Source organism: Tyto alba, unplaced genomic scaffold, assembly GCF_018691265.1.
Source record: "Tyto alba isolate M040663 unplaced genomic scaffold, T.alba_DEE_v4.0 Super-Scaffold_39, whole genome shotgun sequence".
Lineage (NCBI taxonomy): Eukaryota > Metazoa > Chordata > Aves > Strigiformes > Tytonidae > Tyto > Tyto alba.
This window is the reverse complement of record NW_024881314.1, coordinates 8,296,160-8,311,546: the sequence shown is the minus strand read 5'-3', so window position 1 is coordinate 8,311,546 and position 15,387 is coordinate 8,296,160. Positions and strand designations below refer to the sequence as shown.

The window sequence follows — 15,387 nt, the reverse complement described above, 5'->3', positions numbered from 1 at the left end:
CTGCAAAGTGGCCGAAGGCATGGCTAGTCCTTCCCCCATGCAGTCCTAAGCCCCGCAGCCTAGGACTACAATCTACAAAGGGGTTGTAGGCTCTTGCTCCCACTGATCTCACAACACTGAACCCCCTAAATCTCTTTCTGCGTGTCTGTATTTTTAAAGATTTTGTTATATTTGTCTCTAAAACTGAAAAGCAATGGGGCTTTGCTCCCTGCTCATTTGGAAACCTCTGAAGGAGGGACTTGGTCACCAAAGGGTGCAGTTCCATTTGGATTTGATCCAGTCTAAGTGTAGGCAGCTACTGAATGGAGCAGCCCCTGCTCCTGCCCCCTCCAGCTGCCTGTCCCTGGTGCCTCTCTGGCTGCAGAGCAGTGGTGGTGTTGGCTGCACAGTGACTTGGGCCATTTCACTGAGGTGCTGGCAGAGGAAGCCAAGCCCAAAGCAAAACCAAAGCCTGTTGAAGTAGATTTTGGGGATTTGTCCTGTACCTGGAGAGAGGTAGATGTGCTGCAAGGGAAGGGATGACCTTTAGTAGCAGACTGATGATGTGTGCAGCCAATGGTGATGTGAAACTGCTTCCTACAGCCCTCAGCCTTGGCTGCAGGATCCACCCAGCAGTACTAGAAAATCTGCACTTGCTATTTCTTCAGGTGAGCTTTCACTCCCCTGTGTAGTTGTAACTGCTCAGCCCTTGCTGAAATGCTGAGATGAGTCTCATCTCCCAGACATTCTTCCTTAGTATCTACCCACTGTGGAATGTCCCCTGGCTTTGTGGGATGAGAAAAATTTCATAGACATGAGCTGCTCTACCCCCTCTCCCAAGGGTTCTTTTAGCTGACGCTGTTTGGGAACTCCAACACACCCAAAAGAATCCATAAGGGTAGAGGCTTTCTCCCCCTTCTTCCCTCATCAGAACAGTAGCATAGCCTCTATTTCCATATAGCCTAGCTGAGATTTGAAGTCTGGGCTCCAAGGAGAAATTGTTCCCATGCTGGCAAGCTCAGCACAGTCACAGGTCCTGTTACCTTCCTGCTGGTAGGTGGTGTTCAGCATTCACAATCTGAGCCCAGATTGTGGAAACACCAAGTTCCCAGTCCAAGATCTACCCGGGCTTGTGCTCTGCTGGGTCTGTGCTTATTGTCAGGCCTATGGCTGGTGTCCGTGGCCATCTCAGCTGCTGTGGTCAATATGGGGCAATTTGTTGGCTTACAGGGGGGAAACTGTTGCACGCACCCTAGAGCATCCATTCCCACCCTGTCTCTTCCTGGTAGAGCACTTCTGGCACATGGGGCACTGCACCTGCCTCCTGGCTGGTCTGCACCAACAGCAAGGGCTGGAGCTGGGCTGTGATGGACCAGGGGACACATCAGGAGGGAAACTCTGGCCAAACCTCCTGCGAGGGCAAGCCCAACAGCCCTGGGAGCACAGGAATGCAGCCAGGTGAGGGTTGTGTCCCAGTGCAGCCAAGGAGCCTGGGCCCAGTGTGGTTCCCAGCAGTCCTTGGGTCCCAGCTCTTCAAAGGTGCTGGGAGCAGCCTTGCTGTGCTTTGGCTTTGCTCCCCTCGGCTGGCTGAACGAAGGGAGGATCCATCTGCAACAGGGCCGCGGCCTTTTCCGCAGCTCTGCCCCACAGGTGAGTTTGCTGTCAGCCTTCCCCTCGCCCCGTGGGGCAGCGTGCTGGCTCTAGGGCTGCCCTCCTCCCTGCTACTCCCCTTGCAAATGAGGTAAAACAGTGCTTGTTTTTAAAGCAGTACAGTGTTCACATAGTGACTCTTTCCTGAAGTGCTGATTAAATGCTTTTGGGGAATGCTCTGTAACTAAGGGACTTGTAGTTCTGGTAATTAGACAATCAGTTAATCATTTTGGATAAAGTGCTCCCTAACTGCATGGTGGGAGGTATTTACCTAAAGCTGGGTGAAGGCGTTAAGACATGATCAGGCGGCTGAGCTGTCAAGCTGGCTGAGCAGTCTCACCTGAAGGCTGGCCTGCCTTTTGTTTGTGAGAAAAAAAAAAAAACAACAAAACAACAAACACTTAAAAACAATCCTTTTTTTTCTGCTATAAAGTGGTCCTCATCTTCAGAGCCCAGCTGCCTGCCGGGGTTGTGAGCTGATATGCAGGAGCCAGGTAGTGCCTTTCCTCCCTTCCCGGGCACAGGGTGATGGTGCTGTGTGGAAGCTTTCCCAGAGCGGTTATTTCGACACAGCTGCTGTTGGTTCACTTTGCTGGCAGTGGTGTTGGGTCATAAATGTTTGACATTCAGCCTATTGCTTCATTTTGTTGGGCTAGATGAGCTGTAGTATTTTCATTTGTTTCTGAACTGGATGAATGTCCTTCACATGTATTTCTTAAAGCAGATTAAAAAAACACCACCAAACCTCTTCTGCAAACAGCTTGTCTGGTATAATATGAGCATTTGTTTGTATAAAGCAAACAGAGAATTGTCTGTACAAAATGAATTGACTTTAAAACATGTATGTAAAGGCAGGGAAATGATTCCCATAGCAGAATTCATCCATGTCTCACAGACGTGCCCCTGCGAGCTGGGTGTTACTGTACAGAGGCCACGAGATGCTGCAGGAGCACAGCAGGGCGTTGGTGTTCCTGCCACGCAGCTCTCGAGAGGCTGCCTGCTCTGCCCTGCTCAACCACAAAACCATTCCTCCCCAATGTAAGCAGAGCAGCTTTTTCCAGGCAGCCTCTCCAGCATGACTCCTAACAGATTCAAAAGCAAAGCAACCCCCACCCACTCCCCCAAAAAACCCTAATTTGTGCAAATTGCAGAGGTGAGCGAGCTCCCCAGGTCCTGGTGGCTTCGCTTCTAAATCTGCAGGGGAAGTACAGCCAGGCAGTGTGGCAGGGCCCGGAGGGAGGTGAGCAATAGGTCCCAGGGTTTCACTGTCAGGAGGTGCGGCTGCTGCAGCAGGGATGACAAAAGCCTTTTTGATGTCAGGAATTAAGCAGAGCCACCCTCTGCCTTTCGTTGGGCGGGGAGAGGGAATGAATGATGGAGGAAGGCAAAGGACAACAGAGCTTGGCTTTAGAGAGGCAGGTCTTGGGCTGAGGGGCTTTTTCAGGACGGGCTTTGAAGGTTTCTCTCCCCTGTGCACGCTCTCTGGTATCTAGTAGGTGGGGAGGGAGGTTTGTGCTACAGCTGCGTGTGTAGCCACCTCTCCTTTGCTGCATTGTTTATCTGTCATGAAACTCTAGGAATGCAATCGCTTCGGACAGCTGTCAGGTTGTGCTGAAATCACTTCTTAGGATCGCAGTTATTAGGGGGGGCACGTATGTGCACATGCATGAAAAACATTAGTGTAGAAGATTGCCTTCCCTAAATTAAAAATATATCTTTTGAGTATCTGAATAAGTAGAATATAACTCTGAACTGGTTTGTGGCAACCTCTAATGGAAGTAAATCCCACCTTACCCTACTGAGACAGCACGGGGCTGCAGCACCATCAGCCCCTCGTTCCACAACAGAATTGAGAGCACATCTCTGCAGCTGCCGAGGATTTAGGCTAGAAAGAATAAAAGAAAGAGAGCAGGAGATGGTGAAGGGAGAAGAGCTCTGTGGAAAAAAGGACCAGTCAAACTGTCCTACGTCACTAGCCTGATGGGCTGTGCCAAACAATATACACCAAGGTTTCTGAATAAATGACAAGTCTTTATTTTTCTTTGTACTGAAAGAAAAAAGATGTCAAAACCACACCAAAAGTTAGTGACAATTCTCCAAAAATTTGAACAGCAAAAACATTTCCAAGACCATAAAATGAAGAAAACAGCATTGCATCTGGACCGATGATGGAAAGCCAGTGTTTTAGCTGTTACTGTTTCCAGCCATATGCAACACATGCTCTATGCTAACTGGATCTTTTGGCTTCTCAGTCTCAGCTAAGGCACAAATGAAGACACCTGACAGAGCTCTGCACCTTGTGAAACAGCAGAATGTCAGCTCTGTTAAACAGCTCAGATCAAACAACTTGTCTAGTGCTGACAAGTCCAGTCTTTCGTAACAGCAGCAAAGGGCTGAGCAGAGAAGCGCTCCCCTGCCCAGTGTGGAGCTCCAGCACACCCTGGTGTCAGGAACTGCCACCGACAGACCTGGGGATGCTCCAGTGGACAGACAGGCATCACTGTGTGCCACCTTAGCTCGTTAACTAATGCAAGGACAAACCTCTGAAAGATGCAGAGATGCTCTCTCACCTACATTTCAGTGTTTTATGGTGATAAATACACCCCCATGACCTCTTCAAAACAGCTCTGCTGGCTGTAACCCACACAAACTTGCCCCCAGCAACAGGCTGAGAGTCTCTAAATGGAAGAATGTCCCCCTCCAGGTTCCTCCTGCAAAGTGAGACCTTGGGTCCCAGCCAGCCCCCTGATAAGTGTCCCAAACCAGATCTGCACTGCTACCTGGAGGAGCAAGTGCACACGGAGAGCTGTGTCTTCTCATCTGCGATGTCTCTGCATTGCGCACCGCTCTTCAGGGCTCCGAGGGCTTCTCCAGGAGAAGTACTGGTGATTGAGGGCTGCCTTGGCTGAGATGCGCCTGTTGGGGTCATACAGGAGCAATTGCTGACAAGAGAAAAACCCAGCAGATTTAGGATTTTAAAAAACAAATGATTGATTGCATCTGCACGCGGCTGGGCCCAGATGGAGATTGGTCCTGCCTTTTCCCCTCTCTGGGCTTCAGGAGTAACCCACAGTTGAAGTTACCCTGTAGATTATGCCAGAAGGGTTCCTTGACCCTCAATGTACTGGTTTCCTTGAGGAACCTGCGGCAACAGTCCTGCTTCAGAGCCAGGACTGAGCCCTACTTGATGATTGTGTATTTCTGCAATGGCAGACATGAGTGCTAGAGCCAGATCAGCTAACGCACTAACAGGCAGATCAGTCCCAAATATCCTTATTCTTTGCCCCATTTGAAAAGGTCCTGCCTGTCCTTAGGTCTTGTCCTAAGCCCTCACTTACCACCAGTAAGTCTCTACCATCTCGATCTAAGTTGGGAACAATTTCCTTCATCTCCTTCCTTGACCACCGGGGAAAGTCCTCCTTGTAGTCAGGCAGCTGGGTCACCCCAGGCCAGGTCGCCTCAGTGGGAGTGCCCAGGGTGCGAAAGATCCGGAAAAGCTGATCAATCTCAGAGTCCCCTGGAAACAGAGCCTTCCTGGTCACCTGCGGGGAAAAAAAAAAACGGTTTCCACCTTTCTATCAGCTGTGTGCACTATTTCCTGCTGCAAGCAGCCCTTTCTCCCAGCAGATGCAAACAGCTGCACTGACCAGGGCAGTTACAATGCAGTGATTCTGCCAGGCAGTGGTTGGGACAGTCACAGGTGTCTGTTTGTCTCCAGTTCCTCTCTGCTTGCCTGAGGCTGTCCCTCCTTCAGCCAGTCCCTTAGACTGGCCCCAAAGAGGGCTTTGTCTCCAGTTTTCTAACACTCACTCTTTCAGGCTAGCTCCCTCCCCACCTACTTGCCCAGGTTCTGCTGATCTGCAGCTTGGGGGCTTTGGGAGCTAGGAATAGTGCTATTACACCACAAAGATAACAAAAGCTCTTCAAAGTGGAGTATGGACCCCTTGGAGATCCACTCTGCCATGCTATGAGAATGTTAGTTCTCTGCAGGCTACTGTGGGGACATCTGCAAGAGTCATCTCCTCACAGGATCAAAATGTTGCAGCAACATGACTGAAGTTACCCCTTCTGCAAGGAGAGGCATCACATTCTCATGTACTTGAAACTGCAACTGGACTACAGAGGATTCTTTGCTTTCTGCCAGGTCCCTGCTGGTGGCAAATTTCCTTCTGAGCCCACAGCGAAGGATCAGCTAACCCTCAGCATGGGCTTTGCATAATGCACACCCCAGGACAGGACCACAGAATCACAGATCTTCTGCATCTTGTCCCTCCTTCCCCACTTCCCATTGCAGCTGCAACCTCCCTGCTCATTAAAGAGACTATTTGAATCCATTCTACCATTTCTGCAAAGATGCAGCCGATGCTCCAGATATCCACAGCAGTCGAGTAGTATTTGCATCCCAGCAGTATTTCAGGGGCTCGGTACCACAGAGTCACCACCTGGTAAAGAACCAACAAACAAGCTTTGTCTAATTTCCCTGGGTGGAACTAGAGGCATTGGATCCTCTCTTCTCAGCTGTAATGCAGTGACTGTACAAATCAGAGTGCACCAAGGCCACGCTAAAGTAACAGACACCTTAGTGACAGCAAGATTGGGATTAACAGATCATTCTTCAACAGGACAATCTGGAACAAATAAATATACCCTAGAGAAGGTGAGAATCCAGCTTGCAGGCAGGCTAGGCTAGAAGCAGTCAGCACTTTTGGTGGGGACATGAGGTAACCCCTCAGCTGTAGGTTAGGTTAAGAGCATGTGCCCCCATTATGGATGAGTAGCTTGTGATGCTGCTGTTGCTCACCCCCTATGGATTTTGTACCCCACCCTCAGGTGGCAGGGAGCCTCAACAATACCTCATGAGTGTATGTGCGCAGGGGGACCCCAAAAGCTCTTGCCAGTCCAAAATCAGCCAGCTTGATCGCTCCTGCTTCATTAATGAGCAAGTTCTGTGGCTTCAAGTCCCTGTGGATGACTCTGTGTGAATGGCAGAAACTCACGCCCTGCAGCAGCTGGAAAAGGTAGTTCTAAGGAGAGAGGAGATTTCAGACAAGGTCACAATGAAACCACTTTGAAGGCTAGATCACATGAACCAACACACTTTGGATCATTTATAGACCTGAATGGGAAAAAAGACCCTGCTATAATGCAACATCAGGCTTGCGGGCCACTACTCAGACATGCACACGAACTGCTCCCACCCTACATGGGGACAGAGACTCCAACCCAAGCAGTGGCAGTCCCTTCCACCTATCCATTGCTCTGTACAAAGGCAATTAGCAGTAGAGCCCTCAGTTGTCCTCTTAACAGCAGTTTGTTCTGTAGCGAGACAGGCTGGGGGGCCTGGAAACAGCTGGGAAATAAATGCACTGAGCAAGAGTGCCATGAGGTTTTCCCAGATGAAATGTTTGAGATGTGAGAGGTTGAATGCCTCCAGCCAAAGATCAACCTTTTCCAGATGCAGTCTGGGCACAAGCAGCTCAGTGCTGGCTCTGCCCAGCAGAAGGCACCAAGGACACACTCTGTCTGCCTTGCCTGTTAGCACTCCTTTCACACTGTACCTTGACCAAGCTTAAAGGAAACTCTCCAGTTCGGGATGAGTCCATGTATTTCTTCAGGTCCTGATTCAGATACTCAAACACTAGATAGAGCTTCTTCTGTCTGTGTACGACATCGAGGAGCCTGCAAAAGAAGTGCAAGCATTCCCTGTAGCACCTTTCAGCACCTTCTCCATACCTTCGCAAATACCCAAACATCCCTCCTCCTACAGATGCCTCTGCTCTGAGTCCCCTGGAACAGAGAAAGGCAGATAGAAAAGCAGCATTTAGTATGGGGCAGCTGCAGCTTGGACCAGCCTGCGTTGCTGGAGTGAAGTGGCAGTGCTGTGAGGTACTGCTCCCAGGGAAGTGCAAGTAATCCTGCATTTTCCTGTTTATTTTGTTCCTGTTGTGCAGTCAGGGAAGGACAGGAAACCCCCTCTTGGTGCCTGTACCCAAAGCTCAACAATGAGCTGGTGGGGAGTGTTCATCCAGGTCTTACCTGACTATGTTGGGGTGCTTCAGCTCCTTCAACAGTGAGATTTCTCGGATCGCAGTGCTGGGGACACCCTCCATCTCCCTGCAGCAGAGACAGGCTGTACAGCACTCCATCACCCAGTGGGATCCCACAGTCCATCGTGGTCCTGTGGGTCCTGTGTCCCTTCTCCCTTCCATTGTACCCCATCACCTGCCCAGGGGAGGGTGTCACACCGGGCACCCTGAGTTTGGGATGGAGCCGTGCATGGGGTGGGCTGGGACGAGGCAGGGGGAAGTTGAGCCGTGGGGAAGGAGAGGGAGGGGGTCACCTAGACAGTGCAAGCTCTGGGGCTTGTTTGGAAGCACCTGAGGGCGCATTTGGAGAAGCAACAACAGTTTAGATGCCCAAGCCTCACTTTTCAGAGGTGGGGGGGGAGATGAAAGCTCTTTGCCCCTCAGGCAGCCACCTCCACTGTCCTGAGGGGCCACAATGGGGTGCAGTCCCACCACCATGGCCCCCAGTCCACATTGACACCCCTCATCATGGTGACAGCCCGAGGCAGAGCCAGGGGAACAGTAATAAACTTTTATCTGCTCAGTCCTCACCCTGGAAGGGTTGGAGTTGGCCCTGCTGGGAGGCTGAGCCTCACCAGGCCCCAGCACCGTACCCCTGAGGGAGAGGCCACCTCCCAAAATGGTGGCTACATCACGAGGCCGGGGCCAGGTAGCGCCATGCCAGGTTCTAGCTGCTTGCATGAGCCAATAGAGATATTTTTTTCCCTTGTGTCAGGCCTTTTTTGAGCCATTTTGGACACTGGACATCAGGGCCCTCCTGCTTACTCCCCTGGCAGGGCTGGGGCACTGCTGGCGGCCATCTCCCCACCGACGGCACTGCCAGCCTCAGAGGAGCCATTCGCCTTCCTCGCCTTCCCTCTCGCCTCGGCCACCCTGTTGCTATGGCGCCGAGGAGGCAGCCAGCCTGGTGCCATGGCGGGCCGGGTGGGCGCTGGGCCGGGCCAGGCCATGGCAGCCCCAGGGCCAGGGCTTTGCCCCACTCACGAGTCCAAGCGGATCTTCTTGAGGGCGACCAGCTGCCCCGTGCGCTTGTTGCGAGCCTTGTACACCACGCCATAGGTGCCCTCCCCGATCTTCTCCACCTTCTGAAACGCCTCCTGGAAGGCATCCATGGTGCTGCCTCAGACTTGCGGTGGCTGTGGGAGCGGCTGGTGCCGCTTTCTGATGAGAAAAGGAAAAAAAAAAAAACAAAAAAAAAAACAGGTGAAAAAACCCAAAACCTCAAACGCACAGAAGGTGTTTGCTCTCCCCGTGTGCCTCTTGAGCTGCTTTTGGGGTGTGGGTCCCCCCTTGCTGCTCACCCAGCACAGGGACCTGCCTTGAACTGAGGCAGCCGCAGGCAGACTGGGCTGACTGGGCACGCTGGCGGGTGTCTGTGGGGTGTGGGGGTCTCCGGGGGGCTTTGGCCAGACCCAAAGAGCCAAACATGCAGTGCTCTAACTGCCCAGGACTGGTTGCTTGTGACCCAGGTCATCTGGTGTTCTGGCTAAAACAAAAATTGAGCAAAATGGATGTAAAGAGGTGCTCCAGGCCTGCGGGAAAGGCAGCAGGGACTGCACAGAGTCAAGGGAAACTCTCCGGCTCTGTTTGTACAGTGCCTGGTGTCAAGGGGATGTGGTGCATAACTTGGGTTCCCTGGGACACGCTGAGGTACAACACACAGAAGAAATGTCTTTTTCTGGGTTTCTTTTGTTTGGGTGTTTTGTTTCTTTTGGTCTTGTGAAACTGTCCCTTGAACCTACCCACCATGGGCTGTGCCGCTTGGTCAGCCTTTTGGAGGATGTCCTTGGGGGGGGATTAATCATTGACTTGACAACCGACAGATGACAAGATTAACAAAATATTATGCCTAGTGTCAGCAGGAAAGGTAGAGCCACAGGGACTGTCTTCTGGAGGGCTCTGGGACTCCATGTTTCTGGGTGGGCACAGCAGGACATGGTAGCCCACTGGCTGCATGGGTCCACAGTGCAGACCCCAACTTTTAGGGTTTCAAATTTTGCCAATTTGAAAGAGCCAAAGCATGGTTGATCTGTGGCTGGAGTGATCCACATGGCCATGGCAAGCTCCTGTGTAGGTTCTCTGGTGGCTTGTAAAGGTTGAGTTTGCACTCACATCTCTATCTGGAGTCACTGTCAAAATTGCTCTCCTCTTTCTGGCTTTGGGTTTGTGTTTTTATTTTTCATAGCATTCGTAGGAACCCTGGTATTTTGCATATTCCCAACTCTTTGTCAAACCTGGCCATTTGGATAAAATGTAAGCACAGGGAGGAAGGTAGGAGAGCATACAGGAGGTGAGGTGTAGAGATAAGCACATTATGACAGACTCATCATTGTCTCTCACTAAAGCAGGTTAAAATCTTGCGTCTTGAGATCATGCTTTTGGACCTGGGCTGAACAGAGTGTGCTGAGGCAGGGCTTTTGGATCTCTGAAACTGTGTGAAGAAAAACATAAGGCTAAACTATAATTAAAGATTATAGCAAGCACTGTAATTACTGAGCCATCTCAGGCCCTTGAATCAAGCCTGCTGGTACCAGGGGACTTTGCCAACACCTGTTGCATTTTGATCTGCTGCTGTGCATTGTGTGGCTTCAGTCATTATTTTCTGAACATTTCACCAGAGAATCTGAGTAAAAAGCAGAAAAGGCTGCAGGTGGCTGAATTTCCATGCAAAACACAGTCACAGCACATTCCAGGTCCATGGATTCCTACAGCACAGGACAGTCTTCTCTCTTTTGCACTAATATTTTATTCTCATTTCACATTAGTAGTTTTCTGTGTTCTTCTTCACGGTTTAATTCTGCTAGGTGAGCCTGGCACTGTGTTCTTAAACCAGAGTGGCTCTGATGTACTTCATCTCCTCTTGCAACTTTTTCAAAGCCAAGTACTTCCTTACACACCCAGTATGTAGAAGGAGGAAAACTGCATACTTCTAAATTTTCTTATATCATCCATGGGGATTCTGCAGGGCCTAATACATTTGCTTTAGCAAGAAAGAAGTTTTTAATCAGTAAAAGACATGCTGCCATCTCTTTTCATCTTTATTTAGGAAAATATCAATCAAAATCTTTAGACGCTTAAAAAAAATAGTGACTTAAGGTCTCCTAAGCTTAGTTGTATCAAGGAAGAAAGTCAAGTGGTTGTTCTCAGGGCACTGCAAACATCTATTTTAGAGCTAAAGTCAATCCCCTGCCTTGGACACCAGGTCCTGAAAACCTGAAGAGGAAGGTGCTACTAAAGATAGTAACTCTTTGTTCTTGTTTCTTCGTTGGTCAGCCCAGATATGAGTGTTTTGCCAGGAACGCTCCTGTGTGACAGCTGACTCACGGTAACCAAATGCATGCACTCATGGACCCGCACCCACACAGGGCTAACGAACTTTGCACTAATGCCCTTTACCTCCGATCTGCCAACAGCGCGGTAACCTGCTGCGCTTTGGCCGTGCATGCAGGGGTGAGTTGCTTAACTCAAGATTCAGACTTCTCTTTTTTCTGATGTCTCCGAGCCTTGAATTACAAAAGGACCAGTATAACTCAAGCGCTACCGCTGCTTAAGCACCATTTTAAACAAACAACAAACCTGCTTCCCAGAGCTATTTTCAGTGATGACAGCTGGCATGAATGGACAACCCACAGTCACATACCAACCCACAGTCACATACCGACCCACAGCCTTCAAGTGTTTCCTTGCCTAGTGACTTGACTTTGCTATTTACCATGGCAAAAAGCAGTATATTGCAAACCCACCTTCTAAATTTACTTTTAACATTTTTTCCAAATAGCAGTGCAAGGACCAGCGTATGGCGGGTCTCAGAGCTACTGTCAGGACGTGCTGCTTCTCATCCACTCCTGCCTCTCGTTGAAGTATTTCCTCTGCTCCTGTATGGCTTGTTCCAGCAAGGGCACATTCATCCCTTCCACACACGTCAATATTCGTGCCTTTACCACAGGGCCCTCACCTGGGAATATAAACAGGTATAGAAATATGAAAGAAAATATAATTTTTTTTCTCTGTAGAAAGAAAAACAGACAGAGCAGCTCAGAGGCAAACAGAGAGGTTTCCTCAGGTAGCATATGGCTCCAGCTGGCCCAATAACCATAACCTGAGAACCTGCAGGAGACCAGACCAGCCACATGCCTCCATCGATGGGAGCAGCAGCCTGGGAGCAGGTTAATTTGGTGACGTCCTTCCCCTCTTCCCTGCTGGCTACAAAATGCTGGTGACTGACACTGTGCTCTCCTTGCGCTGGGGAACGCTGAGCTGTTGGTGTCAGTGCCTGCCATGCAGTATCTGTCTACTTCATGGCTGGATAAAGTTTGGTTTTCCCTGTCTAAAAAGCAGCAGGGATGGGTCTAAGCTCATTTCTGAATGCCTCTGTGCAGACAAGAAGAGGACAGAACAAAGCTGGGCTTAGAAGAGGCTCAATGCTGACTATAACCAACAGTTCATCAGTAGCATCCAAATGGTAACACTGAGCTGAACGAAAGGGGCCAAAACTTGGTTGACACAGCCACCATCTCAGCCTGCTCCCCTTCCACCCCTGCAAAATGGAGCCAACACTCTCCTAAGCTGTGATGACCAATATAACATATCTTTCTAAAGGAATTCTGCAGCAGCGGCTTAGCAGGACACTCACTAGATGCCACGTGCAGTGTGGCTTTCGACATGCCACTGAGGATTTCAGTGGCATGAATGTGAATCCTTGTCATCAGGTGTGGCCAAGACAACACTTGGGATTTGCTTTACAACCTTACAGCCCAGCCCAAATCAACTCCCTGTGCAAAGGACCGTGCAGTTGGAGTAATGCTCTGGGCACCCCAGGAAAGGACAACAGGGTGCCCTGCATGACAGAGCCTGTCTGCATTCCTCATGGCCCGTGTCTGAGGGCAGGGGTATAATTAGAGCCTTTCAAGGATGGCAAAGACCAACCCAGCCAGCTCACAATGAGGTATTGCTGCAATTAGCCCTGTTTGGAGTGAAGACAATGTGTTGGCTGGAAATGATTCCAGAAAGCTCTAGCACAGGTTTGGTTTCACAAGATCAGTGATGCTGCTGAGGCACTTCTTGTTTCTAACGAAATCTGTGCCAGAGCACCAGATTTTCACCAAGGGGCTCTTCTCATGGTCAGTGGGGAGAGACAAGCTGCTCCTGCCCTGAAGCACACGCTTGTGTGACTGGGGGCAGCTGCAGATGAACCTGCCTTGGCCAACACTAACCTCCGTGACAGTGCCTCACCATGCACCCAGGGAACCACGAAGGAGCTGACGATCCATGAAGAGCCCCAAAGGGCACTGGTTTCTGGAGCATTTACCTTCCCTGTGTTCAGCCTCTCCCAGGACCATGTAGCAAGATCCCAGCTGGGCTTGGAATGGCTCCACAAACTTGGTGTCGACACAGACCCGGTACTGAGCTGAGCTGTGCTGAGCAGTGAGAACAGCTTCGGACCTGGCCAGGTTGTAGCAGCATAACCTGGGAATGATCAATTTGGGAAGCTCAGTAGTGCACAGATACAATTACAAACAAAGGGAGGGGGGTGAGCCAGTGAAGCAAAGGCCTGGCCTGCAAAGAGAGTGGGATACCCTTCTCACTTGCCAAACGTCCTCAGCACCTCCCCCTCTGGGACTGAGCTGTTGATCTCCCATGGGAAGTAATAGACACCAGCACTTGGCAGCATCTCACACAACCGCCGTTGGGCCTGCAGTAAAGCAAAAGATCTGAGTTCATGCCAGCCCAGCATCTGTTCTAGATACTAGGTGACAGTGCCCCAAAACTCCTTCTTTGCCCAGGGCCCCCCATCCAGGGGCTGCAGGAGCTTCATAGCTTCCCTGCTGAGTCCTGTTTGCAGCTCAGTGCATGCAGCAAGCTCTGGGCATCCTGGCATAACAAGGGGCTACCTTCCTCCACCACAATCCAGCATAAACAGCAACAGGAAGCCCACCAGATCCTCCAGATTTCCCCCAGGCTACGGAAGGGTTGAGAAAGGTTAAGGAAGCGGGGAAAAAGGTGACTGAGAAGTTCAGAGAGTGTGACGGACTGAGATGCAGGAATAGACCCAGCTGCTGAGGTGATGAGGTACCATGCAGCAAGATTTAAGGTATGATCCCAAGTCTGTTCTCCTGACACAGGATAAGAAATTCTGGCAGTGTCTGATCCTTCAGCTGGAGAACAATTACTTGGATACAAGCCAGTCTGGTTTCTTCAGTAGTCTAGTAGGGCTTATAAGACAGCGATGAGTGAGAATGATTCACCCCAAGCCAAGACTCTGGTGGGACCTCCTGGGAGGCCCAGTGGTGGAGCAGGACTGGCACAGGCAGGCCAGCACAGTGCAAAGCACATAGAAAAGCAGGAATGCAGAGCAGCTTCGGCAAGTTTTTAATTCTGTCCAGCCAGTGCCCTAGCCAGGCTGCTGGCTGGGCCCCAGAGTGATTTCTTTTGGTATCATTTTCCCTCTGATCTCCCTTGCAGGGTGTCCATGTTCAGTGTGTTTCCATGGTCTATTTATCACTCTTCTCTCTGGTTTCTTGCCTTGCTGCAGGGGACTCCAAGAGCTGCACAACGGCCCAGACAGAGACTCCTGCAATTCAGACAAGGGGGGCCACCCCAAAAGGTCTGAGGACCCCCCAATACTGATTATGCAACAGTGGGGACACAGAGCTGAAACTCTGTGGCTTTAGTGCATGGTGCCCCTTGCCCAACCCGTGCATTGCTCAGGGGGTTGCAACGTTGCAAGATACCCCACCGCCATCCCACAGAGGGCTGTCATGGGTGGCCACCAAAACCTGGGCGAGGCTGGCTCACCCCTTCTCTGCACAGACTGGGGCTCTGTGGGCAGTGAAACCCTTCTGGCAGGGTCTCAACCAGCAGTGCCGGAGGTGGAAATCCACTTCTCTGCACTCTGCAACTCCTGCATCTCTGCCTCTGCTAACCCAGATTTAAAAAGCAGGTTCAGCTCTGCACTTCCCATCACTCAAGTTTTGCTCCCGCATCACACTGTGCAGCAGGATGGGATCAGCCAGGAACCCAAGATGCTCAACGTGCATCAAATGCACTTTTTAACACATGCCCAACCCCACCTGCAACATGCGCCGTGCCCACTCAGCGCACCGTTTTGTGCATCTGCAACCTCAGCTGCAGCACGCTGCAGGCACGTTTAACTCACGCTTGGCCCCACATGCAGCACGTTATATGCACATCTAGTGCACTACCTAATGCAGTGTTTAACACGTGAACAAATGCAGCATGCTATACGGGCATTTAAGGAACTATTTATTTAATTAGCTATTAAATTCCCGACTGCAGATGCAGCATGTTATGTGCACTCTCGCCGTGCTATTTAGTGCACGCCGAGACCCAAACGCAGACCATTACGCGCACACTCAATATGCTACCCCACGCATGCCCAGCCCCACGCTCTGTGTCTGCTCAGCACACCCCGTCACGCAGGATGCGCGCCCGCCTGACTCCCACGGCACTCCCCGTTCCCGGCGCAGCCCCGCTACGCGCACCGCTTTAAGCGCCGACGCGCAGAGCTTAACGCGCAGCATAAAGTGCGATGCCGCCCGCGCCCCCCCCCCCCCCCCCCCCCCCCCCCCCCCCCCCCCACTACACGCGTGTTTAAAACCCGCTGGAGCCCGGCCCCGCCGCCGCTCACCGCCCTGCAGCGTCCCGCGGGAAG

General features: G+C 51.1%; 2 protein-coding genes across 5 annotated transcripts; both read right to left on the bottom strand.

The window, feature by feature from the left end:
- Positions 1–3,671: 3,671 nt before the first annotated feature.
- Positions 3,672–8,827, bottom strand: CDK3 (cyclin dependent kinase 3). 3 transcript variants are annotated; one of them, XM_033002378.2, is made up of 7 exons: positions 8,700–8,827; positions 7,666–7,743; positions 7,188–7,308; positions 6,483–6,653; positions 5,970–6,071; positions 4,968–5,171; positions 3,672–4,571 (listed from the first exon to the last, which is right to left on the bottom strand). In XM_033002378.2, the coding sequence occupies exons 1-7, from the start codon at positions 8,825–8,827 to the stop codon at positions 4,446–4,448; spliced, it is 930 nt and encodes a 309-aa protein (XP_032858269.1). In that variant the 3' UTR covers positions 3,672–4,445. The 3 variants fall into 3 exon arrangements, 2 of the variants coding, with proteins under 2 accessions (XP_032858269.1, XP_032858270.1); XM_033002379.2 differs by having other exon boundaries at positions 3,672–4,545; XR_006166346.1 differs by lacking the exon at positions 3,672–4,571 and having other exon boundaries at positions 5,141–5,171; positions 5,277–6,071.
- A 1,908-nt stretch (positions 8,828–10,735) lies between these two features.
- TEN1 (TEN1 subunit of CST complex) lies at positions 10,736–15,387 on the bottom strand. Of its 2 annotated transcripts, XM_042802786.1 has the most exons (4): positions 15,364–15,387; positions 13,301–13,407; positions 13,024–13,181; positions 10,736–11,670 (listed from the first exon to the last, which is right to left on the bottom strand). In XM_042802786.1, exons 2-4 carry the CDS (start codon positions 13,384–13,386, stop codon positions 11,534–11,536), a joined length of 381 nt encoding a protein of 126 aa, XP_042658720.1. In that variant the 5' UTR covers positions 13,387–13,407; positions 15,364–15,387; the 3' UTR covers positions 10,736–11,533. The 2 variants fall into 2 exon arrangements, with proteins under 2 accessions (XP_042658720.1, XP_009971004.2); XM_009972702.3 differs by lacking the exon at positions 15,364–15,387 and having other exon boundaries at positions 13,301–14,318.